Below are 26,610 nucleotides of genomic sequence, written 5' to 3'. Positions count from 1 at the left end.
AGTCTGTGTGCAGGGTGGCACTCTGTGTGTGCATGGTGACACTCTGTGTGTGCACCGTGACACTGTGTACATGGTGACACTCTGTGTGCACGGTGACACTCTGTGTGTGCATGGTGACACTCTGTGTGCACAGTGACCCTGTGCTTGTCCTCACCCGCCTCGTGAATCGGCGCACCTCACGCATCTCCCAGCGTGACCCCAGAGCAGCAGTGTCTGACTTAATAAACTTGTTTACCTTCTGGCTTAAAATAGCCCAGGACTTTCACTCGCTGTTAGACCAGTTTAAAATACCCTGTTTGAGGTCTGAGGCAGGGCTGTGAGTCCAGCAGGTTGCCTCAGGGAGTGAGGGGTTGTGCTGCTGTGTGCAAGGCCATACGCCCTGTGGTGCCTGCCCCCAGTTACAGCCTGCCCCTGAGCAAAATGAGCAAAGCCAACAGTGAGGAACATCCCTCAGGTGGGAAAGGCTTTGTGGTTTGTGCACATCTGTATCAAGTATCAGCCTCTGCCTGAATTAGTCATGGAAGGGTAAGCACGGATCTAATTTTACCACTGAACTTTCTGAACATTACGGACACCAACTGAATGAAGAATATATTTGATGATACATACAGTTGTCAAGTGGATTTGTCAATGTCTTTTCTGGTGGCTATAAAAATGTATAGACTGTTTAATGATGAAATACCATAGCAGATATTCATATTGTTTGAACTGATCTTCTTTAAAAAAAATGACAAAAAAGGCACTGTCCTGTAATGAGCAATCTTTGGGTGCTGTATTGTCATACACATGGCAGTAGCTCATAAAGATGAATTTATCCTTTTGATCAGTTTTGTTCTTGGTGGACTGGACTTGATGATCTTATAGGTCTCTTCCAGTCTTGAACTTCTGTGATTCTGTGATTCTGTGAAATGCTAATCACTGTACAATTCTAATTCTTCATTTTCTTAAACTGGGGAAAAGAGTTTGGAGTGCTGTTGAATGTATCACTGATTTCAGGAAGCCACAAGAAGACCCAAATGTACATGTGTATGACTCCAATCTTTTTACCCACATGAGAAGTGCAGAGTCAGTTTGTGCTTGCTAAAATTTGGGAAGGCAAAGTTTAAAATATTCAATTCAGCTGTCAAAACTATTACTTACTTACTTACTTACTTCCATGGAAAGTTATTGCTGTATTTTCAAGTCATGAATCAACCACAAAGACTATTCAACAGGAAATCACAATTCCAGCTCTTATCACAAAACTGTTATCAGAAACCAAAGACAAAATTGCCACTGGAAAATATAGAAAGCATCTGAGCAGTAACTCCTTCAAAAACCCTCTCATCACTTGAGAGATTAGATAAAACATTACATCTAGAATTGCATAGGACCTCCTATGCTAATTTAACCAAATTCAACAAAATACAAAATTCCAATTTTAAACAAAACACAGACATGTTTCATAATATAAACAAATATATTTATCCCTACAGTTTTTCTCACAACTTCACCCATATGAAATCAGGGAAGGAAATATTATAGTCTTGCAAATGATATGCCAAGTGATTACAGGGGAAAGGAAAGAGAACTCAGAGTCTGGAAGATTTTGGGTGAAATAGGCTCTAGGACTGATGTTCTTTTTATTACACAAATAGCCAGAACTGCTGCTGAATCAGACAATTATATGTAGCCAGTATTTCACACTGAAATATTGGTATAACTTTAAATTTCCATGCCAGATAGTTCTTCATAATGAGATCCTGTTCCTTACACAGACTTATATATGCATATATATATGCATTCTACATTATTTACAAATATGCAGAGAATATTCAAACTAATTTCTTATTCATACTGTTTCCTCAGCTTCCACTACACAAATTATAAAAATAATTTTACAATACTTCATGATTTCATATGAATCTCAGCAAGGGCTAGAAAGCATGGAATCCAGAATGCTAAGGAAAGTGTAGGTTTCCTTCTTCTGTCAATAAAGATGTGAAACTTAGATGATGTCTGAGTTCATATCATGCAATCAATAAATATATTGTAATTGCTTTTGCTATCTTATTCCTGTGTAATGTTGACTTTAGAAGTCCTTCTACTTTATATTTAGAAAAAAAAAATATGGTGCAACACATTTTCCTTTTGTGACACTTCACTTTTTTGATTATTTCATTTATGGGCACATTGGGGAAAAAACTTTCCTAAGAAATGTTTAAATTGGAATAATCAAGCCATCTCTTATCTAAAAGAGATTACAGAGGTGGGAGTGTTTGCAGTCCATTTGCAGACATTCAACAGCTTATTTTGCCAATTTACGGTTCCTTGCCTTTTGAGGTTAAGTGGAAAGTTCAGCCCAAGGGCCAAAACTGTTGCTCAAGTTGCTCAGCTGTTGCTCTGCCACTCTGGCAATGCCTCACTGAGAACAAAGGGTTTCAAACCTGCATGAAGTGCTGGCTGCCAGTGACGAGGCAGTGCCACCCAGCACTGTCCCATCGGGCTCACCCCAAGTGCCAGTGACGAGGCAGTGCCACCCAGCACTGTCCCATCAGGCTCACCCAGCCCCAGCTGAGCCTCACGAGGGCCATTCTGGCCAACAAAGCCAGGACATGAATTTTCCCTGAGCAGCTCCACACCAGTGGCAGTAATTCTGGGCCAAGGAAAGAGAAAGGGAATGCCTGAAAGTGGTGGGGAAAAGTTGTTTCCATCCCTCCTCACAGCAGCATGAATTTGGGTGAACAGAAAATAATCGTGAAAGTGCAACTCTCTAGGGCATATTGTTCTCTTGTGCCAAGAATGGCAGAGTTGAGCTGATGCTTTAGCCTGTCACAATCTCCACTTTCCCTTATACATGCTCCTTTCCCCAGCATGGTATTTGGTCACAGACAGCCAAGTGGGGATCTGGGAGTGACAGCAGTGCTGCTGGACATACTCAATTAGCACAAGACAGATCACAGGGCTCTGCTGTGTGTGAGTGAGGATGCATGGCAGATTAGCAGGGTCTGGCAGACGGGGTAAACCACCTATGCTTCCAATTAAATTATTTCTGTCAAATGTGGAGTCCCTGAAGCAATCGGGCACCTTCTAGATGCAAGTCTGCCTTCTCATTTTACTGCTGCTATAAAGAACAAAGCACACAGTCTTAAAAACCAGACCCATGTCAATGCTAAACATATGAAAACAAAACTACAATAAATGGAAACCCAGAGAGACTCTTTAGTATGCATGTTTTCTCAGGGAAGCAAAAATATGTAGATAAAAATAATTTGCCTTTATGTATTATATAGTTTTCATTGGGTTTGTAATGATTTAAGTGATTTAGTCCTCACACCCAAATGGGGAAAACTTTAAAATTGCAGATTTTCTTTGGGTACAAAATGTAATGTTTTCCTTTCCTTATTTTCCAGGGACATCAAACCTGACAATATACTGCTGGATGAACATGGTAAGTGAGTATTGCTTTCCCTCAAAATCTCTAATTCCTGAGATCTCAGTGGCATGCTCATGACACACTTCGTAAATCAACCTCCAATGTTGAATTCCTACCTAAATCTGGGCTTTCTCAAAAAACTCCCCCAGACCACCTTGTAGATTTTGTAGTTTTCCCTCCCATTGCCAAAGAAACATGCAGATCAGAAATTTTCAAGGTCTGAATTCAAAGGAATTCAATACGAATTGAGATAAGCAAGGACATTTAGTAAAAAGAAATTTGTATTTTATTAACAGGATTATGTGGATCATCATAACCCCTTTTAAGGTGCTTACCAATAGAACAGTACCAAGTACTTTATCTTCTCTTTTAGAACTTCTGAAGGGCTAAGAAATTCTACATAGCAAATTATTTCTCATGTGGATTTCTAAAATTATCTTTCTAGAATCTAGATAGGGATTTTGGAAATTTGACTGCAAAGTTTCTCTCCACACATATAGCTCTGGCTTAAATAGCATAAAAAGGAATAGACAAGAATAAATAGCTTTGAACTTTTACTACTAATTCCAGGTTCGTAAAAATAAAAGATATGGTATGAAAGAAAAGCAGCTGATTCTTTTAAACTTAAAATTTAAACATATACTATCTCCAAGAAGTATTTAGTTAAAATGTCATATATCTTCTTGCAACAGTTTATAGGGAAAACATGAGAAATGTAGGTAAAGAGGGCACTGATCTTGTATCAGTTAGAACAGAAATACATAGAGGAAAAAGCCTAGCTAGAAAAAGGAGATGTGTGCTTGCTACTGTGGGAAAGTTTACTTCCAAAACTGATTAAAAGCAGAAAACCTCTGAGAAAATATAATATTGAAATTATGCCAATGATGGCATTATGTTTCAAAATCTGTTGTAGAGCTGCTGGGTACACAAGTAAAAGTTGATTAAAGTAACATTCAGCATAGATGATGTTTGTTCCTGGGAACACAAAAGCTAATAAAGCTAAGTGATACTGGAGTTTTAAACCATCTAGAACTTCAGCAATTTAATGCTTCAGACCCATAAGTGCTAATGTTCCCAAGACTCTGGTATCAGCAAACAAGCATGAAATAGAAATATCTTGCCTTTAAGTCCTGGTAAATTAAAGATGTCAACAGCAAAACAAAATGAGTATGAGTATGTTAAATCTCTGATTGACAGCCTTGGAAGCACAGTCACCTTTATCTCTCCCTGCCCCTCATCAAGGTCAATTAGTGCACAAACCCAGCCTCTTGTGGCTAAAAAACAAACTCTCTTGTGAGAGCTTTCCTATGGGAACTCAGGCATCACAAAGAAGAACCTACACCAGAGTGAGCACTTGATGCAAAATGAAGGGGATTTTTTGTGATTACAAACTATTCAGCAACAAAGTTATCCGCAGGCAGCTTGGAAATTTTGGGGGGGATGGCCTCTCTTCTGCAGAGCAGCAGAGTGCTGCTCCCTCATTGCACACCTGCAGACAAGGGGTGAAAGAACAGACCTCTCCAGACAAGCACACCAGTCTTGGTCAGCAGAATTTATCAATTCATGGGTTCAAACAGGTTCAAAGAGCTCTCACACATTTGGGGAAGGAATTCCCTTAAGCCTGTAAAGGGTCTATACACTTCAACTCACTAATGTGGACAGTGTCTGTTCCATGCTAATTACCTCGGGCTTACCTTACAGAAGTGAAGCTCTTCTGCAAGAAGAAAGCTATTCTTGATGTCTTTAACAGCTCTGATTAAGCTGCAACGTAGCAATGTCATTTTAACAAAATCATCAGATTTCACTCAATGGAAAAATATGCTGAATTTATGCACCACAAATATATTTGGCTGCAGAGTAAGCGTAACAAATTCACCTAACATGAGCCTAACCAGGTGTACAGGAAGGAACTTTATTTTAGCCTGTGGCCTCTAAGATGGCACAACAGTTTCCTATGTGCTTGACTTTACCCCTAGGCCTTTCTTACAGTTCATTAAACAAATTATGCTTACACAAAGTATCAAGTAATTGGATATGCACAACATTTCTGACTGAGACTTTGTCTCAGTGACTCAGATTTCTTTGGCCTCACTGAAGAAACCTATTCTGGCTGAAATAAAAATTTAGGGTTACACCATTCACATTACTTTACATCTCCAAGCAGTCAAATTGACTAACTTTCATAGCATATACCAAGAATACATATTATAGATATTTGTGCTCAGTAAAACTAGTTTCACTGCAATTTATCTGTAGGGCTTAGGGGACATACCTCAGGAGTACACAAGTAATGAAAACAAAAGATTTTTCTTAAAAGTAATCAATCTAATTTACAAATTAAAAAGAAAAAAAAATAAAAACCCATCACACAAAAACATATACAACCTATTCAAAATCATTCTGGCAGATGAATCCTGAATTTTTCCCTATCCTTTTCATCAAAGCCAAATCTCAGCACTGCTGATCACATGTTCTGATGCATCAGTGGAAATAAATGTTTGATGATCCTGAAAAGCAAAATGGTATGTGAGAATGGGATAACCAGCCATTAAAAGTGGTGTTCAGCCCCTGTGAGGGGATGATTGCATGGTCTCCTGGAGAGAATTCACATCCAATCTCTGAGAGAGAAAGTAGGGATGGTTTAAGGGTTCATTCTCTGAACCAGAATCAGACCCTCTAAGGAAATTAATTCAATCAATAAAGCTCCTTTTTAATGTTTTTTTTTCTCAGCTTTACCAGAAAGCTCTTCCTCTTATGACTAACACTAATCTCTAATATTAGTAGTAATTCTCTGTTCTGCTAACATATATCTAAAATAGAATTATTCCAGTGACAGCTGAAGGGACTGGCTCGTGTTTCATGGGAGCTATTACAACTGTATTGTACAGAAAAAAGCATTTTAGAATTCTCTGAGTGATAGAATTCTGGTTCCTCTTCTATTCCCTTCATTTTAATGCTTTAGAACAATATAACTGAAGTGACAGCACTTAGATCTGGAATCTAAGTTTGGTCCATGTTGTATTTTTGTCTAAATATCAAAGAAATTAAAAATATCTTTAAAAGTTTGCATGATCTATTAACTATGATGTCAAAGAGACATAGAATTTCTTAAATGCAGTAAAACAAGCAGTGGTAAACAGAGTAATAAACTGACTTTTTCAAGAGATGATAACATTATTCCTACAGCTCTTTGGTAGCACCGTTGAAATTAACATTGCTGGTGGTTCTGCAGAAATTACAGGCTCTACTTTTGCATCCAGGCTTAGCCTTTTGCTAAGTGACCACACCATCAATACAATCTGTTTACAAAGAGCCTGTAAGGGTTTGAACACCTCTCAGGCAAGCTTTCCCCAACATGGTTTCGTTCAGCAAAATCCATGCTTGGTTTACTGAGCAAGGACTCCCTGCTAGGTCAGATCCAAGACCTTGGCCAGCATTTTGTTGCAACTGGTGATAAGAGGAAACATTTCTGGAACATGATTTTTGCCACTTTGCCATCAGTGTTGCCTATCACCCACAATTTTTTTGTGGTAGAATTTTAGAGCATCTTTGCATATTCCATTTAGAATGTGAAGAAAGTCTTGTTACTGAGTTAGCTGCCTTCTTGAAGCTGCAGCTGATATTGGCCTTTACAATCCCCTGGAGCAACAAATTGTAGAAGTTTACCATCCTTTAAGAAAGAAAATGTTTTCTTTAATATGTTTTAAAAGATTCTTAAAAAAAAACCAAAACAAAAAACAAAAAAAAAAAAAACCAAAACCAAAAACCCAAAACAAAAACAAAAAACCCCAAACATCTAGAATTCTAGGATTTGATGAATAATAACTTGCAATCACCAGACTGAAGATATTCAAAGACTCCTTCAGCACCCTCCTGTCAGCAGAAGACCCTCAGCTTTTTCAGTGTCTCCCTACTGGGGAGATGTTTTCTCTGTCTCTCTCTTGCCGTAGGTGGAGCAGCTCAGTGATGGGGAAAAGCAAAGGGGCAGCTTTTCCAGCAGTAAACTCTGCCCTGCCTCATGCACAGGAGCTGCCTGTTGCTCTACGGGTAGCAGGATGCAGAGGAGGTGTTCAGAATCTACCTTCATGATCCATACTTTACCTTCCAAAAAGGCATTTTAAACAAAAAAACCCAAAATGAATACAACATTTCATGTGTGCTATTTTGATTTTGCTACACGAAATCTAATTAAAGGGAGAGAAAATAATGCACTGCAGGAGAGGCAATTTTCATTGCAAATCACCTGTTTGGATCAGTCTGAATGGATGTGATGCAGTAGATGTTTTGCAATGGACAGTGACACTGGCACTCCAATGGAGCATCACTTGCAAACACTTGCAATGCTGTCATTTAAGTGGCAGAACTTCATATATATTTCTATTTCTATTATCTGTCAAAAAAAGAGAGATAATATTAGGCTACCAAGATCCTTGCAACCTTTCATTCTAAAGTGTACATAGAATTGCTTTAAACTACTGCCATGAGGTGGATTTATTTATTTTTCAGTTATGATTTTTCAAGAAGCCTTCAGCCACAGTGTTTTATGATGGCAGAAATAAACTGCAAATATGCTACACTCCAGCCAGCAGGGAGTAGGATACCACCTTGGAATTGCTTTGTCAAGCTGGGCTGTGAGCACTGATTCTTGTCATGGCAGCCTAACACTTCCCACCTTGAATAAAGAGATGCCTTTCCTTGGCTCGTACTTTTTCTCTGCCATGTGTAGAGGGCTTCCTGGCCTGGGCATCTTAGGAAAAAAGTGTTAATAAAATCCAGGCAAGATTTTCAAAAAAATTGTGGAGAAGTGGGCAAACCATTTCATTGAAGAGTTCTACTGTGTCTCTCATTTGGAGAAACAGCTTAAAGTTTAGCAGTGGGAAGTACCTTCTGAAGTACTTCCCCCTTCAAAATCAGCTCAGATCTAACCAAATTAGGGTCCTCTGAGAATTTCAGTTCACACATGCACAGCTGCACAGTTAGAGGTTGGCTGATACCTTTCCTGTGGTCTTTGAGCAGGATCTGGGTTAGATTGTTGGAGCAGCATGACATTTTGTTGAGACTGCTCTTCCTCCGTCAGGCACCAGGGTAAAATCCATCAGTCAATTGTTACACTCTTCTCATCTCTGGCAGCAAACATGATTAAAAACCTCCCTTGCTTAACATGCCCAAAGCCTGATCCACTCTGTGGATTGAATGAGACTGAGACCTTGATAAAAAAAACCCCACACAAATTTGTCACTCAGAAGTGTATCTCAACACATGATATATTAATCCTGATCTGAGTGCAGAGCTAAGATGGGGAAGGGAGTTCCATGTCCTCCATGGCACTGTCAGATGTAATCACAGCAAGGATGGCATCTGCATCACTCCACAACACCAGTCCTTGAGCAAAGATGCAAAACCTAACAGAAGACTTGTCAAATTAAAGCTTTACATATTTTCAAGCTGGATTTCTATTCAGTTTACCTGCATATAACAAACCAGGATTAACAGCTATTACTTCACAGTGGTGGAGCTATTGAACCCATGCTTATCATAAACTATCCCAGGAAAGGAGTAATAGAAGGTTTGGGCCATTCAGCCTCATTAGTGCAATTTGAATCATGTCTGGCTGGTCAGGCAGCACATTCTCAGGCTGACTTCTGCCACTTACTGTTCATCTTGCAACCTGCTGTCAAATAAGTGATGATTTGGGATCTGCTCCTGTTATATGCACATCTTCTGTTACTGTGGATCTAATATTATACTTATTGTGTGATAAAAATGCCATTTGTTTTCTCCTCTCCCTCTTTTCCTTGAGAAGACTCAAAAAAGGCTGATGGTGACCTGTAGTGGATGCAATTGCAGGCAGTGTCACAAGTACCTGAGATGTGAGGGATGACTGTAGCTGGGGATGAGGCAAATTTCACACCCAGCTTCACATCTGCCTCTGCATGTTACTTCTGAGAAGACAAGGAGAATTACAGAATAACAGAATAGTTCTGGTTGGAAGGGACCTTCAAGATCATCATGTTCCAACCCTCCTGCTGTGGGCAGGAGCACCTTCAATCATACCAGGGCTCAGAGCCCAGTCCAGCCTGGCCTGAACACTGCCAGGGATGGGCATCCACAACCCCCTGGGCAACCTGGGCCAGTGTCTCACCACCCTCCAGAGGGGTCTCTCAAGGGCAGAGAGAGAGAAATCACCTCCCTCAGCCTGCTGGCTGTGTGTCGGAGAATTTTGCTCAGACATGGCTTATAGAGTTTTGTTCAGACATGCCATAATCATATACGGCTGATTGAAAAGTAAAAGGCAGCTGTAAGCAGCAAATTCTCAAGCCTGTTCCTGTAAACAACAAAATTCTCAGGCATGTTTCTGTAAACAGCAGAATTCTCAGGCCTTGTTTTTTAATAACAAGTAAATATCTTGTTCTTGGATAGTTATGGGAAAGCAGAGTGACAAACATAGAGGCCTTGAGAACCGTTCATAACAGGATGAGAAAAACAAGCCTTGGTCTCAATAACAAACCACAGGTATTGAAAATAAAAGGAGGGGTTGGTGTGTAATCTGTAACCAATGATGAGCTCGGGTTTTGCAATATGTATGAACTTAATTAACACGGTTATAAAATGTGCATGTTGGATCAATAAATGGAAGTTCGATGCTGATCAAAGGATGGGTCGTCTCCCTTCGCTTTTACAGCTGTGCCTCCTTTGATGCAGTCCAGGAGAGGGTCAGCCTTCTGCAAATGCACACTGCTGGGGCATTTCCAGGTTTTCATCCACCAGAAACCCCCAGTTCTTCCCCCCAGGGCTGCCCTCAATGAGTTACCATACCTCCCAATGTGTGCTCAGGTCTGAGATTGCCCCCATCCAGTACCCTACACTTGGACTTGCTAAACTTCAAGTTAAACTTGCTAAACCCAGCTTCAATGGGTTCTTGTGGGCCATTTCTTATCTTTATTCATTGCATGAGAAGATTCAGGGGTGATCAGCAAAAACAGTTCAGGAGCACAGACAGGGAGTGGGTGACAAGAAAACTATTCCATCACTGTGCTTCCAAATTGTTTTTCCTAGTTCAGAATAACATTCAATATTAAGTTTCTATTAATGTAACATATCTTTCAAATCATGGTTTTTTCCATTATTCCTTAAATGTTTGATAAAGTGAGGAATATTTGTATGATGTGCTATTTTAACTTCTGTTTTTACTTTGGTAATTGTAGGACACGTTCATATCACTGACTTTAATGTAGCAACCATAGTGAAAGGCTCAGAAAAAGCTTCTTCTATGGCTGGCACAAAACCCTACATGGGTAAGTTCTCAATACATTTAAAAATGTAAGAAAAGTTGCATATTAAGTCTTACTAATGATATAGAAAAAGGATTTCAAGTTGTAAAAGCATAAAATAGATGTGATCAACTTCTTTTTTTGACAGTATATATGTGCGTCAACAGTGAAAATCTTCAGAGATGAAGGATGTTGTTTGGATGTTCTTTTATACAGGAGCTTGATCTCTACACTCTTCTAGTCAGTTTCTGTTAGGTTTTGTGAATTCAAATTCAGGAGAATTTGTGTATTACTTTCTGTAAATCCCCACACCTTGAGACAAGAATATATGATATATTTGCACCACAAGAATATATGGTATATCTGCTTAGGTGAAATGTGCATGACATACAGAGCATTAGGAGGTCAAGGGAAAGATGGGAGATGGAAAAGATTTTACCTTTTCACACTGATGGATCTGGTCTAAACTCACCTCAGCTCACGTAGTTGTTTCACTCCTGAAGCCTCCTCCCCACTCATCAGATCTCCACCATATCCATCAACCTCACAAGAAGAAACAGTACCAAAATATTCTCTCCTTTCCTTTATGAAGGCTATCACACCATCCACCAACTTACTTTCTCTTCATTGCACCTTCCTCACCTCCTGGAAATGTAAAGATGCTGCAAAAGCCCCAGTTGCAGTCTTTACCATTCAGAAAGAGCCAAAAGAGTCACCCTTGCATTTATTTGGAGCTGTAAGAAGACAGAAAAGCTTTAAGAGCTGTAAAAATCCTCTGTTTCAGATGAAAAGTGATGGGTAAGGATTCTCTGTTGCACAGTTTGGACACCAAAGCTTCAACAAACCAAATATTAAGTGTGTGACAGATATGGTCAGACATTCATTGGTGCTGCTTTCCTCCTTTAGTTTATATCTTTTACTTTGTGAGGAATTCTAACTTCAGTGCAATTCTACAAGGAATTTTCAGTTTGCAGTGACTTCTGATTGTAAGGCAGTACCACTTTCCGTGTGGCTTCTCCTGAGATGTTTAGACTATGAGACAAATAGAAAAAAACAAAACTGTATTAGGGAAGTTGGCTTTATGGTTGCTGGCAAGCTTCTATTACCAGGAATTCAAACCACAATTTAACCTTGGTGTAACAAGACAAAGTAACTTCAAGCATGGTACCTGCTGAGCACCAGAACCAAGGAAACTTAGCAGTTTCTATAAGACATGCCTTATGCTATGCTGATTTTCACAATGATGACAGTATGAGATGTGATGAAAGCTATTTCCCCCTCTTGAAGTTTTATAAAGTCTTACTTTCATGCGGAGCCTGTTGTGTTTAATCAGATATGAGGGGACTCTCCAGCCTTTCCCTTAGCAGAGGCACTCACAGGATTTCTCACTTCTTGCTATGGGAAATTTAAGGAAATAAACAGAAAAACTTTATCTCTAAAGCCTCCATTTTTCTTTGAAATCTGATTGAAATAGGCTGAGGAATTGCTAGGGAGAGATTTGTTCACATGCAGCATGACAAAATAAAAATGGTTTCCAGGAAAAAAACTGAGTGAATTGATATTGTGTTATAAAAATGCCCTAGCTGTTCTGATTAAGATGACTATCTTGTAATGCTAAGCATGGTGTGAGTCAGCTCCTGCAGCCTTTGCTTAATCTCACTTCACATCAACCTTTTAGCCCCAAACTCTTTGCTTAATCCCACTTCACATTAGCCCCAAATATTTCAGCCTGAAATGTTCCTTGCCTATTTCCCTACTTATTAAAAGTTTATGCAGAATGCACTGTACCTGAACCAGAGTGTTTCTCTAGAAACTGTCAGTTTACATGTTACCCCTTCCCAGCCCATTCATTCAGACAAGTGAAATGCCCACCCCACATAGGAACAAAGACTGGGACAGCAGTATGTGTGAAAGGAGCAAGGCCAGCAGGCTGGCAATGCAGAACAAGGCAGTGCAGGGCAAGAAAATGCAGGACAAGGCAATGCAGGACAAGGCAGTGCAGGACAAGGCAGTGCAGGACAAGAAAATGCAGGGCATTTCCAGCTGCTTCTACTGCTTCTGCAGCCTTGCCTTGTGGGAATCCATAATATCAGAAAGTTTTGGGAAAGTTGCAAAAGGCAGACATCAGAGACAGCAGAACTGGGATTAGAGCTAAGCAGCAGCCATGAGATAGGTCAGCAGAAAAATTATTTAAAAAGTAGAAAAGCAAGGACAAATAGAACAATGGTCTCTGTATTAATGCTTGTCTAGAATAACTCTCCAAGCTATGGAAAAGTTTATCTAGCAAGATATTAGGAAGTTTTAAACTTAATAATGGAGCTTTGTCCATTGTGTTTTAAAGCTTAGAAGCAGATACTGTATTCAAAATAAGCAGGCATTATTTTAACCAAAGGTATGTGCTTATAGTGGTTGGATAGACCTACTGTCAATGTGCTTTTGCTTTGTGTGATTGGTTAAACAGCTTATAAAGTAAGTTGTAACATAAAGTTCTTGGTCTGCTGCCTGGGATGTGAGCTGATAGCATCTTCCCATTGTCATAACCATGTAATGAGACTGATGCTGGAAAATAAAACAGCTCAAGGCATGTTCCAAGCAGTCCCGGCCAGTGATATTCCTCTCAAAGCCAGTGACCTGAAAAGCTGAAATGAGTTCAACTTCTTAGAGTTTGGGGGTCCTCCGAGTTTGTCTTGTGTTTTCAGGTGGTTGGGACTGTGGAAGGCAATGTGTGCCCTCTGCTGATTTGGGAAACCTCTGTGCCACCTGTGCCTGATTTTACCTTCTCAAATTCACGGCTCAAACCTTTTACAATGCCTGTGACTGAGGGTGTTGTCACACCCTTTGCTATAGGAAGAACTTTGTTGTAGGAAGAGCTTTTTGTAAACTTGTAGAGTTTCAGGCTGTCATCCTGCCCTGGCAAGCAATGCAAAATGTCCTTTGGGACCAGGCTGGCTTTAGGCAGGCACAGCTGCTGCCAGCAAAGCACCTCAAGCACTGTGGAGGATCCCTCCATTGTGCAGGGGATGTGGGGCAGGAGAGCCAGGGCAGGCAGGACGTGGTCCCTGTTGCACGGGCTGCTCTGTGCAGCTGGGACTCCTTCTGCCTGCAGAGGGATTTTACTCTGGCCTCTGTGAGAAAGGGAATTATGTGTTTGCTGGCTGGAAGCACCTCTGTAAGGCCTTGCTACTTTCAACACTGTTCCATCTTTACGAGTGAAAAAAACCCCCAAAAACCAAATAAAAGGAAATTTCTTCAATTTCTCCCTTGTGAACAAGGGTGCAAGAAATATCTGTGTGTCTCAAATATGCTCTGTGCTGGGCACCCATCTGCAGTGATGGCCCTCTATCCTGCAATAGAGTGCTCAGAACCCAAAAGTTAAACAGTAAAACACATCTAGAAAACATGACAGATGCCACCTTTCTTTTATTCCTCACTCTGGCAAATTTATGTGTGTTTGAGTCTTACAGCATATGCTTTTTCCTTATTGAAATATTTTGGAATGCTCAATTTCTATAGATCTGTGTATGATTTCTGTGTTGCAAAACCTTTCCATTCACAAGTTATATTTTGGAGGGGCTTAAGGTTCTTTGTTTTGGGTTTTTTTAAAATGTGTGGGTTTTGTATGGTTTTGTTGCTGTTGTTGCTTTTTTTTTTGTTTTTGTTTTTGGGGGTTTTTTTGTTTTCTTTTTTTTTTTGGGGGGGGGGGAACTTTTGATTTAGTGGTAGGAGGGTTTGGGGGGGACTAGGTAGAGCCTTTGATGTTTTTCACAGCCAGAGACTGAGGATATTCAAATGATGCACTGTGACTTAACCTGAAATTGAACCAATAAAATACATTTTATTACACAAATACACCTGACAAAAATCCAAAGTCAATAAAATCAGTCATAAATTATGTGAAAGGTTTCAGCTACCCCATTCCTATCTCACAGGCCTGTTATCTCAGGTTTTCACAGCTCCTTTCATAGGCTGCTGTCATGGTGAAGAATGACTGTATGCCTGAGATTACCAAAGTATTGTGGATTTACACTGGTTCACTGAACTTCTAAAATGTCTGAGTCATCCATATTTATTAATTAATCCTCTGTAGGTGTACAATTGTACTCAGAGGAAAGCCAGTGGATGTCCTGGTATAAACCTTTCACATGGAAAAAATTATCCCGTTGAACTAAATTTGTTTCTCGGATGCTTAAAATATAGCAGGGAAAATTTTGAGTTGAGTTTTCAAAAGTCATCATTCTTTGGTCTTTCTTGAACTCATAATAAACAGTGCTCTGAAATTAAATACTGTTTTTCAGCGCATTGCATTTTGAATGCAGTTAAGGCAGTGTTTAGGTTTTTAAAAATCCTACTTTTATCCTACAGGGGGTTTGACTGCCTGTCTGCAGAGTTTCTCTGGTGAGATCATTACCTGACCTTCTGATCCCAGGGAGATCTCATGATGTCAGTATGACAAGGGAGGCTTCTCTTTGTTCTGAGTAGCAAGAACTAAGAGTGGCTGTGTGAGACTCTGAGGTGCTGAAATAAATATTCCCCACACTGATGGGATTTTCAGCTCGTGCTAGGAGCTATGTGGCTGAGGGGATTAAACACACATCAACATTTAATCCCTTAAACCCTGTGATGTTTACACACATGTAAACATGTGTGATTAAACATAGTCAGGTTTTGGTTCCACTCTGACACTAATGAGTAGGAACATAAGCAGATGAGGAACCCCAGGAGGAAAGAAGTTATTACCTATTACCCCCAGCTGCTCTTCACCTCCTTGTGCTCTCTGACCTGCTATGATCCTTTAAGATCTTCCAACAGAACTACTAATATAATAATTTTTTTACTATTTCAGTTAATAATTACCTCACTCAGAGTTCAAGAGGTAGTTTTGGTTTGGGTTTTTTTTTTTTGTTAATTTGTTTGTTTGTTTATTCATTGCCAGCCTAAAAGGGCCTGGTGTGCTGTGGAGCTCTGCAGGCAGATCTGAGCGGAGCAGAGGTGGAAAATGCCCAGCAGGGCCCTTCTGCCCCCTGTTTAACTCCTGGTTAACCCCCAGGTTTTTGCATGCAAAAACTGGTGCAAAGATATTTTCTAACCTGCTGGGAGAATGTGATGCAGGAGCATGGAACAGCCCTTCTGGTGTGTCAGGTACAGTCTGTCCTGAAAATCCCATTACGCAGACCCACTAATTTCAGTACTGGGCAGAACAGCTGCTGGCTATACTCTGAAACAATCTTCCAAACACCAAATGGATACTTTTGGACAAAACCCCTTCTAAAAATTGCTAGAAAAACTGGCCCTGCAGCCACTGTGAGCTTTTTGTATGGAGTAACAAAGGTGCTTGTGTACAATTTCATGTTCAATAATGGGAGAACATGACTTGCTCTTTGCTGCTGGGCTTTCTTTCAGCAGGGGCAGCAGCTCAAGGTTGTTTCTCTGGGGCTGATCCAGATGTTCAGCCACCAAGGGCTTCTCTGTGCAAGGTCAAGAAGTGAGCTCTGTTCAGTGGTTGAGTAAAGCAGGGGGTTGTGTGAGGATAGAGGCTGAATAAGGGCAGGAGAGGTTATATAGCCATATGGAAAACTAATAAGGCATTCTAAATGCCATGTCTGTTTTCAGGTAATGGTATCTAAATTATTTACTTTGATTGAATAATTTCATTAAGTATGAGTATTAAAACTATTGAGGTGTATAATGTGAATAATGTTGCAAAATCAGTTACATGGCTGTAACAAGTAAAAATCTCATGCTAGAAAATTGCCATCCCAGCATGCCCAGGCTTTAAGCAGCATTTTGCCTTATAAAATAGAAGTTAGCAGCTGGCTAGTCTAAAGCTCTGAGTCAGAAGGCTGACCACTATAATTTAGACCTTTTTAGCACATAAGAAGTAAACACTAGGAGCTAAATTGATAGTTTACCAAATCCACATTTCTATTCAGGGAGAGGGAAATTGTTTTCTTCCATTTTGCTCTTGAAACAGCTTCTACTCTGGATAGAAGATCACTGGTTATTATTGTAGTTTGATTTCTGTTTTTCATTTAAACCATGATCCAGAAAAATTACTGACCCCTGAATTTACTTCTCAGGGGAAAGTGAAAATTACATTATCATCACAGTGCTGTGAAAGCAATTAATATTTCACTGAAACATCTCAGTTCAAGGTTCTTGGAATATTATTCCAAAAATCAAGTTCATTTTTTATTCAGCTCAATCTGTCATGCCTTAAGCCTGATTCAACAAGGTGAAACTATAAATGTGTTCTATACATCATCATTCACAAGTTTGTTAGATGTAAACATCCAACCTTTTAACAGCTTGTCCTGTGCTAGTCAATCAAAATATTGCTTATGCTGTGTGTATTGTATACATGGGCACATATCAATTTGGGCATATATCAATGGGCATATATCAATGGACATACATCAATACACACAATTTTTTCCCCAAGATCAGGGACTAAGATGTGGAAGGAGAGTGATAACTGGCAGTGTGATATTACTCTGAATCTCAGTTAATGACTCTGGAATGTATTTTCATAATCTGAAATCTCAGGCACTGCAGTAAGACCCACACCACTGAAATATGGTTTTTTGCAATGGCTACACCAGAGTGTGTTGCTTTGCAACACCCCCAGTGAGCCACAAACCTCTGATTCCCCTCACTGACATGCAGAGTCTCTGCTGATCTGGAAATAGACATCAGAGAGCTGTAGCTCAACAACTGGATGAGCAGTGTCAGGGATTTCATTCTTAAGAAATGTTTTGGACATATCCACCTGAACAGGATCACTTAAAACAAACAAACAAACAAACAAAAAACAAAAACACTTGGGTTTTCTGTTTGTTTGTTTCATTTTCAGTTTCTCATATTGATTACATAACTGGCACAGGGCATTGTGCAGGAAGTGATGACCAGAAGTCATTGGCAATATTTAGCTTTTCAGTGACAGTCAGCTCCTTACAGTAATCCCTCTTGCAAGACCGACTTACAAGTTATGGCTTAAAGAGACTGATTTGTTAGTCTGTAGATGCTCCATCAGAAATAACAGCAGCTTTTCTTTTGGCCAACCAAGAGATAGACCTCAAATTGATCATTCTATCATGGACAGCATTTTCAAACTCACCTTTGAGCATCAAATTAAAAATAGTCTGAATTTCACAGACCTAGACCACTTTCAATTTATGAAGTTGTGATACCAATGAATACTCAGCAGATTTTCAGAAACCCTACTTAAAACATTTTAATCTTTGTACAAAATGGACTTTTACAATAGGAATAAAGAGTGAAAAATTTTTTTAGCATTATTTGCATTTACATTGATATTCTAATGTATTTCAAGCTTGTGAATCACATTATTAGATACTAATATCTTTCCACAAATAAAGGTAGATAATTACCAACCAGCTACATAAAATTTCCTTTTTTATAACTTTATTTTTATTGCAGATCCCTAGGAAAATATGTATGCAATATGAGATGCATCATCTACATAATTCACATTGCAGATCATATGACTGGTATGAAAATTCCAGTGGATAATTAAATACATGAATGGATTTGTCAGAAATTACTCCCTTTTGCACAAAACTACAGAACAGGAGTGAGGATATCTCAGTATGCCATTGCTTCTGAGATGGATGCAGACCCACTAGATTTGCTCTCACATTCAATTTGTTCATAGGTTTCATAGGTTGTCCTCTAGTATGGTTTCGTTTTAGAGAGAAATAACCATTTATTTACTTCCTACACTCTGCAGTAGTATGGCATTATTAAAAAGATACAGTGCAAAAGCATCAGAAGATACATGCCTGAAGAGGATTTATTTCAATTTATCAATTGGAAAAAAGTATTGACTGGAAATTTTTATTGGGAACAACCAAGAAATGCACTGAAGCACACAATACATTACAAATGTGGATTATTTATATAACTTTTCAAGAAAGCAAAGCAGGTAAACAGTAAAATAATGAAAGTGTATTATTAACAGAAAAACATAGATGTGGCAAAGAAACAATAGAAGGACTTCTAGCTTGGCTAGTTGCCAAAGTTAATATGTGCAATTACTTGTTATTATATAAGACAGAGACATTCCTGATTTTCTTTGCTCTGTTAAACTTAGTCCAGGTGTCCCATCTTGGAATGGCATTGATATTTAAATGGTGTTTCTTTGTCATTTTCAAAAAGTTGCATGAAAGGTGTCAGATCACACTTTGCTATTACTTGACTTACCCTCACTGTTTAACAGTTGAGCTCCTGCCATGCAAACATCAGCTGCCTTTCCCCCAAGTGTGTGTGATTGCAACTACAGCTCTTGGCCACAACAAACTGCAGGATCACACCCAATATTAAACCCATTTATTTTCCTGAAAAGCCTTTGCTTAGTGGAAACTTCTAGAGGAAAAGATATGAAACTCTTGTTCTTGCAGGTACTCTCACACTTGTTCACACAAACTCTTGAAGGCAGAATACTTCTGCCTATGGGATAAAAGATGAAGTATTCTTCTCATCCTATATCTGTTATCAATAGAGGATATGTTCACAACAGGCATATATAGCAGAGCTGTTGCCTTTGCTCCAAGCTGGCAAACTCAAATTTGATCATCCTCTGGAAGAATCTACCCAGAGCAGGCTACAGGATGGCTGTCCAAGCTGATCCTGGAATCAAGTTCAAATTTTAAAAGATTACAGATATTAAAGCAACGGTGTAAAAGAAAATCAATGCAGAATTTAATCTTTCCTTATAGAGTTTTTATTTGCTTTTATCCTAACCAGTTTGCACTCTGAATTGGTTCCCCAGGCATAGTTATTTCTTACAGAAAAATCTAATATTATGTCCTGTATTTCGTGGCTCTAGTTCTTCAGAGCTTGGTTAATTCCATGACTTGGAGGGTCTGCTGTCTATCTGTAAGATCATGCTCTGTTTCTGAATGAGCAGGCAAACTCCAGCAGTCTGCACACAGCCTGGAACCCTCTGTTCGCACCTAATGTCTCAGTTCAAAATGACTTTTAGACACATTAAGCACAAGCTAAGTGTGAAATGGGTATTCAACAGCCTTGTCAAACTAGAGAAAGGTCTTTTGGCTTCAACATGGTTGAGATTTCACCCTGAGAAAAAACCTGAGTGTAGGATACTGCAAATCATATTGCACCCTCTGCCAGTGCCCCCACCATGGAAAGAGAGTGTTTACAACCATTTCACTGGAGCTAATGGAATGCAGAGAGGCATTCCAGCTGGACTGAAAATAATGCTGTTGAAGTGGGCAAAAAGAGGCTTTAAAAATCAGGACCTTAACTGCTCAGATTCTGTCCTCAGAATGCCAACAGCTTAAGGTGAGAAAACAGCTTTAAAACTCCAGGGCAAAATAAAGTACTTGCTGCAGATCTGCATAATGTAGGATGAGATGACCTTGAGAATTTTAGAACAATAAAATAAAATAAAAGTCAATAGCTCTGTCACTAAATTAGCAAAACAGCTGCACCATTCTGTCAATGTCATAGGTTACATCAATAAAGTACTTTCACCTCTATCTCACAGAAATCAGATAGTGATGTGTCTCATTAATAAAATGTTAAAGCTATAAAAGAAATAGTGAAACCAGCATTATACCTGCATAGTTCAGTAAAAATGCCAAAAGGCTATTTTCTGTAATGAGATATTGTACATCATCTAGGCACAGTGGGCAAAAACCATAACAAATGGGGCTAAGTCAAGCAAACCTTCACTACAAGGTTCCTGTGGTGATATTCAAAATGTAAGTTTGGTGCCTGATGTGCAATTTAGGTGCATTGATCCACTAAAGTAACAAAAAGAATCCTTCTTATGCTCTCACCACCTATGTGATACAATGCACACCTGTAGGATGTGCCTGCACACCAGCAGCACACAAATAAGAGCTAAAATACACATGAAGATATAGCATGCCCGGGGAAGCTGTGTCATCTAGAGGTGAGAAAGAGTTAAGTCAGTGTCCTGGTTTAGGACAAATTAGGGGAAATCTCCAAAAGGGAGCCCCCCAAAACAAAACAAACCTCCAACCACCCCTCCCCCAATACCGGGTTCGGGAAGGAATTTCTCGGAGGAGCAAAGTGGAAAACAAAACCTATTTATTTACAAGTAACAAAAGAACACTCCCCAACACAAGAAAAGAAAAGAAAACAAAAAACAGACTGTGTTGAGAGGGCGCCGCTCTTCTTTGCAAGCTTCGGGTGTCCTGGAGCTCTCAGGTCAGGTCCGGAGCCGGTCCAGTATCTTCAGGGGAGGGTAAGAAAGAGGGAACAAGAGAAAAGAAAAAAAACAGTGCAAAAAGCAGAAAGCAAGCAAGCAAAGCGGCTAGCCAAGCCAAGCAGCAAAACAAAAAGCCAAAGAGGCCTGGTCAAACCCTCCCTCCTCTCTTCCCCGCCCCGCCGCGGCAAGACGGCTGCGGGGGGGGGGGGGGGGGGGGGAAGAGAAAAGGCACAGCTGCCAGACACAACACATGATATTGGGATAAAGGCTGTCAACCCACGACAGTCAGTGTAATGACTCATGGCATTTCTGTTTTATGTCATACTGGATCACAGCACTTCCTCTGCCAGAGATCCATGGTCACCTATTCTCCAAACACATGTATTCCAGAAAAAAAGTTTATTTGCGTGCCTGCAGATCTCATACCAAACATGTTTAGACATGATCCTGCTGGTCAAAGAGTATAAGAACACTTTCATATATTCACTGTTTTTATTCTACAGATCAGAGTTTTGCCATAACTAATGAATGGATGCTGAAACCTTCTATTATATTTGGCACTTGAAGACTTTCTGAAGTCAGGTCTGGAGCTGTAAATTATTAGGTTGTCATCCATAATGCAAGGACTGCCAAAACTCCTCTAAGAGGAATGCCTTTCCATTTATTAAAGGAGCTTCTCTAAATGCCATAAATAGTCAAATCCCAAGCTGCCAGTCAGAAGTGTGACCAGACTGCAGCATTCACTGCAGTGTGCACACCACAAAGTGAGGCTGTGGAAATAAGTGGTGATGTGGTAAATTAGCCTCAGTATCATTCATGGTCAGGAGAGGCTCACATGGTGATTGTAATCTAGCATGATGTTACTGCTGGGGACAGTGCTGTTTAGAAAATCTCCAGTGAAAATGTTGCTTTACCAAAGTGTACTGAGATTCTGCTGTTAAATCATTGTAAAAGCATGACCAAGTTCTCTTTTCACTTCATTTCATTTCATTTCATTTCATTTCATTTCATTTCACATGCACTCTTATTTATATCTGGTTTTTTGAAGAAATTACCGTAACATTACATACAGTATAGGTTTTTTTCATAAAAGTAAGATAAAGTGGATCCTTGTATTGAAAATACCTTTTCTTTTCATCCACAGAAGTTTATGGAAGTCATTACTTCATTGACAGAGTGTTTGCTTCCAGTTGTGACAGTTTCTCACATCATAAAATCAGTGTCAGGATTTCTCTATCTACCATTTTTCTGTGTTGAATACCTTTAAAACCTGTCTGATTAGTTCTATCCAAATGTAGAATAAGGATGAGATTTACCATATTCAACACCTTCATCAATCACGAAGAATCACCTCACTTGCAGATATTTCTCCCATAAAATGTTTACATTATCCTAAGTGCACTAAGTCACACTTCAGACCTAGAATTCTCCTCCTATTACTTATTTTTATTCACATAACTTAAAACTTAAATGAACCAAGTAAGAATTAACATATGAAATTACTGACTTTTGAAATACCCTGCCTGGCAAAGGTTGCTTGTTATGAGTAAAACAAGGCACTGAAACTTCACCCTGAAGATGCTGTGCTTCTTAATCTATTTAATTCCAGTTTGTTGAGTCCTTATTCATTTTTCAGCTGTGAAATATTACCCATAGTCTAACCTTAATGAAATGCTTTTTTGTTCAATTTGATTTACTATTTCAGCTCCAGAAGTGTTCCAGGCTTTTATGGATGGAGGTCCAGGATACTCGTACCCAGTAGACTGGTGGTCCCTAGGAATTACAGCATATGAATTGCTGAGGGGCTGGGTAAGAATGATGGAATTTGTTGTTATCTAACAAAAATCTCAGGTTTGCAGTGGCCCTGAGTGCACTCTTCAGGATAAAATTTGAGTGTGCAAGGCCCAGGTCAGGAATGCTGCCCTGGTTCTTTCCCAGCTGAAAACACTCTTGGGAAAGTTTCACCCCATACTCAAATTATGGAAACTTGCCTCAGTTTGGCAAAGGAAAGGCCTAATGTTTAACAGCTTCTTTATAATGCTGAATTGCAAACAATGGTATTTTTTTTCAAATAGAAGTTGAGTTACTTCACACTCTATTTTCTCTTTGATTCTCTTGGCTAATACCGTAAGAGATCTAATCTAATTTCCTAAGATGCTTGGCCCAACTACAGGAAATGCTTAGTGCCAGTGCATTTGTTTCTTATCTAATCAATTATGTGAATAAGCTTAATGAAAAATCTTCCTGAGCATGGTTGAATATCACAGAAGATAATGGAAAACTCTTTTCCATTTTGGTTCAAAGGATTTCAGTCAGTTGCTTAAATATTTACTATTCCCCACAGAAAACAGTAATTTAGATACTATTTCAGGATGATGACATAGCTAAAGCAGCTGTTTGGGGTTTTTAAAATTATTTTTCATGCCTGTTTTGGAAAGTGGATGTTATTGCATTGCAGTATGTTTTTTTATATTATGACACTAATAGAGTTTGGCTACCTTGTCTTGCTAGACAATTCATCCCACAAAGATCTCACAGTTTCATGTAGGAAAACAGATAAAGGAAAATAGAAATAAGAAATAATTATTATTCTTACTTTTAAATAGAAAATTTAATTTCAGAGTGTCTGCATATTGTTACTTCAGAAGCGACTTTTTCCAAAGGCCTAAAATTTGGCCAATCTATTTTGTATTTCCATAGGAATAACAAAAGTCATGCTCCTGAGACAAAGATCTCTCCCATGCTAAGACTGTTTCATCCCTCAAAATAGAGGAGTATTAAAACCTTTCTTAACAAAAACAACAAACTGACAATTATTATCAATTTTTCTCTACCATAATTCTCAAACCTTAGGGAGTTTTTAGACTGACATTATTTCTGGAATGGAGGAGTTAAAGTCTGGCAATGATAAGCATAATACATCCTCAGTCCTAGTACAGACAGTAGTTCTAGCTGCACTTACAGTAAATTAAGAGAACATTTCTGATGGTTTTATATCAACCCTTTCACCACTGACTGTCTCCAAGAAAGGAGAGCAATGATAGATTGCTAATGAAAGCTGAACTCCCAAGACTAATCACAAAAGATCACTTTGATGTGACAATTCAATTAAAAAATAAAAAATTATATATGATATCCATTTGCCGAGACCCATACAGTCTTTCCTGAATAAGCCAGTCTGGCTACAAACAAAGCACAGTTGAGACTGAATCAATTTCTTGTTAGGTTTTTTATAAAATGAAAATGTTGCCATCTGAACCTGCTCAAGCTACCCAAGCCAGCTGCTTGTTTTCTCCTGACGAGCAGCCCTTGGCTACTGAGCCAGCCAGAGGATGGCTTGGCAGCTCACATCACTGTATGGACAAGGAAAAGGTGTGTATTTTCCAAATTTTTGTAGTCTAAACAAGGCCCAAACTGACCCGAGTGATGACAAGAGGAGTAGCAGTGGGTTGAGGAGATGTGCTTAACCCGAGGCACGTTGCCGTCTCAACAACTGCGAGCTCCGGAGCCCCATCTGCCACAGCAGCAGATGGCTCTGGAGGCACAGTTTGCACACAAGGCTGAGAGCTAAACCTGCAGGCATGCAGTCCTGCTCCTCCAGGCTCCCACAGCTCTGTCCAGCAGAGGAACAGCCAGAGGGAACAGCCCCATGCCCCCTGAACACGGGCAGGCTCTCGGAGCAGCCCACCCGCGCCCGCAGCAGCAGCCCTGGGCAAGGAGGAGCTGTGGCACGGGGCAGAGCCACAGGACACAGGGCTTTCTGCAGCTGGAGCCTGCTTCGTGCTGCTGCATGGGAAAGGCAGGAGCCAAAGAAGGACAGAGCGTTAGAAATAAGAAACATCGCAAATTTGATTTTCCACCTCGGAGCTGTGCGTAGCGTATGATGCTGACCGCCTGAATTCAAGAGGTGATAAGGAAAAGAAAAATGAGTAAAAATTAGTTGTTTTTCATTGAGTTGAATTTTTGGTTTTATTTGCATCTGCTGCTCAGGGTGATCAAGGCATTCCAGCCATTCTCATTTCTGGTTTCCCACTGCTGGGCAGCCAAAACCATGTTCTGCTTAAAATGAGCCTGCAGATATAGAAGCATGTCCAGTACAGATCTTTCTGCACCATTTTTTAGTTATCTATAGTATAACTAACATTTCTTAATAAGTTATAGGTACATTTTTCTCCTTATCCAGCTGCTGGTAAAAAAGCTAGCAAGAAAAATACAAATTCATACAGCTTTGCATCAAATATCGATCTTCTCACAAAGTACAAGAAATTAAACTATAATTAAACTGTATGATGCAAACCATGCCGTGTGCCAGTCTGTTCTTGAGCTATAGACAACTGATAAAATGCTACAATAAATGTATATACCATGAATTCAGTAGAGACAAAGTGAAGGAATGAGTAGTAGGTAGGATTCCCAGATTCTGACTTTCACTGCAGTGTGAACAACTAACAACAAACCTTGACAAAAAATCCTCAACAAAAGCAAACCAGATTTCTTTCCTTTTTCTGCAAAATATAACTGAAGGAATCCTTGAGTGGATTGAACAGCTGAAAAACGGGGGAGATAGAGGTATGAAGGGCCTCAAAAGACTAAACTTATAATGGCCATTTATAGTTTGAATTAACTAATAAAAACATTTTAAATGTCTGCAAATCTCAAAAATTCAAGATTTTAAAATGCCAATAATCTTGAAAATAAGGCAAATTTTAGGGATTTTTGTGTCAGGAAAAATGCATGGGCAGAAATATCCTTAACAGAAAAACTTTTGATGATTTGTAATTCCTTATAATTGCCAATTTTTGAGTTAATTGCCATTTTCAACAATTGATGTACATTCTGACTCAATGATCCTATTGATCATGTTGTTAGATCAAGTTAACTCAGCAGTACATTGCTTTTTGGTGACAGAAAACATGCAAAAGTCTCATTTTTAATAACTGTTTCATGGCAACATTACCACATGTAGAGGAAAGCATATAACAGACTATTTCTACTGAAAATTTTGAACCCAGTTCAGGAAAATTATGCATTTAAAGTGATGTTTAAGTTCTGTTGAATTTATATGGACATGGTATAGCTAAATGATAATGGGCTAACTGAATGTGAATCAAAACAAAAAGATTTAGACACTCCTTGAATGTATTTTTAGAGCACCTGAGTACCTTGGAATGCACTTGGTTTCATGCATATGAAAGTTAAATATATGCATGAATTGTCCCAGAATAAGAACATGTCCTGGGTATTTATGAGGAGTTACTCCAATTCCTAAACAGATTAGATAACTAATGCCTAGAAATATTCTTAAATTATAATCTTCTACCAGTACATACTAGCAAAAGTCAAGGGATGATTCATTTCTTAGTCAAGGTAATGAGTGTCTGCCCTTTGCTGTTCAGGATATTGGATTAATAGGTAACTCTATGTTGATTATGAATTATGATGCATTAATTTGCACACTGCTGCTAGGATGGCATTTAGCTGCAGATCTCATATCACATATTTATCACCTGCTGGCTAAAACTTAATTCACTAACAATCCACTCTCTGCACTTGTTTACAAAAATACATTAAGTATAATTATAACAACTTGCTTCAAATACACAAGTGTGTGCACAGAAAATAACAAGAATATAAAATTATATGTAGTATTTTATTTCCAAATTCTGCATGTAATAAAAGATAAATCATAGAAAACTTAATGAACAAAG

General features: G+C 39.2%; 1 protein-coding gene across 2 annotated transcripts in view; it reads left to right on the top strand.

Annotated features, from left to right (window-relative positions):
* Positions 1 to 26,610, top strand: part of STK32B (serine/threonine kinase 32B) — a 158,298-nt gene that overhangs the window by 104,485 nt on the left and 27,203 nt on the right. For both annotated transcript variants that reach the window (XM_058803490.1, XM_058803491.1), the window contains 3 exons: positions 3,393 to 3,430; positions 10,621 to 10,710; positions 22,608 to 22,711. In XM_058803490.1, the coding sequence (XP_058659473.1) occupies positions 3,393 to 3,430; positions 10,621 to 10,710; positions 22,608 to 22,711 (232 nt within the window). The remainder of the gene's footprint in view (positions 1 to 3,392; positions 3,431 to 10,620; positions 10,711 to 22,607; positions 22,712 to 26,610) is intronic.

This window comes from Ammospiza caudacuta, chromosome 4 (genome assembly GCF_027887145.1).
Source record: "Ammospiza caudacuta isolate bAmmCau1 chromosome 4, bAmmCau1.pri, whole genome shotgun sequence".
Classification (NCBI taxonomy): domain Eukaryota; kingdom Metazoa; phylum Chordata; class Aves; order Passeriformes; family Passerellidae; genus Ammospiza; species Ammospiza caudacuta.
This window is presented reverse-complemented; position numbering and strand designations above follow the sequence as displayed.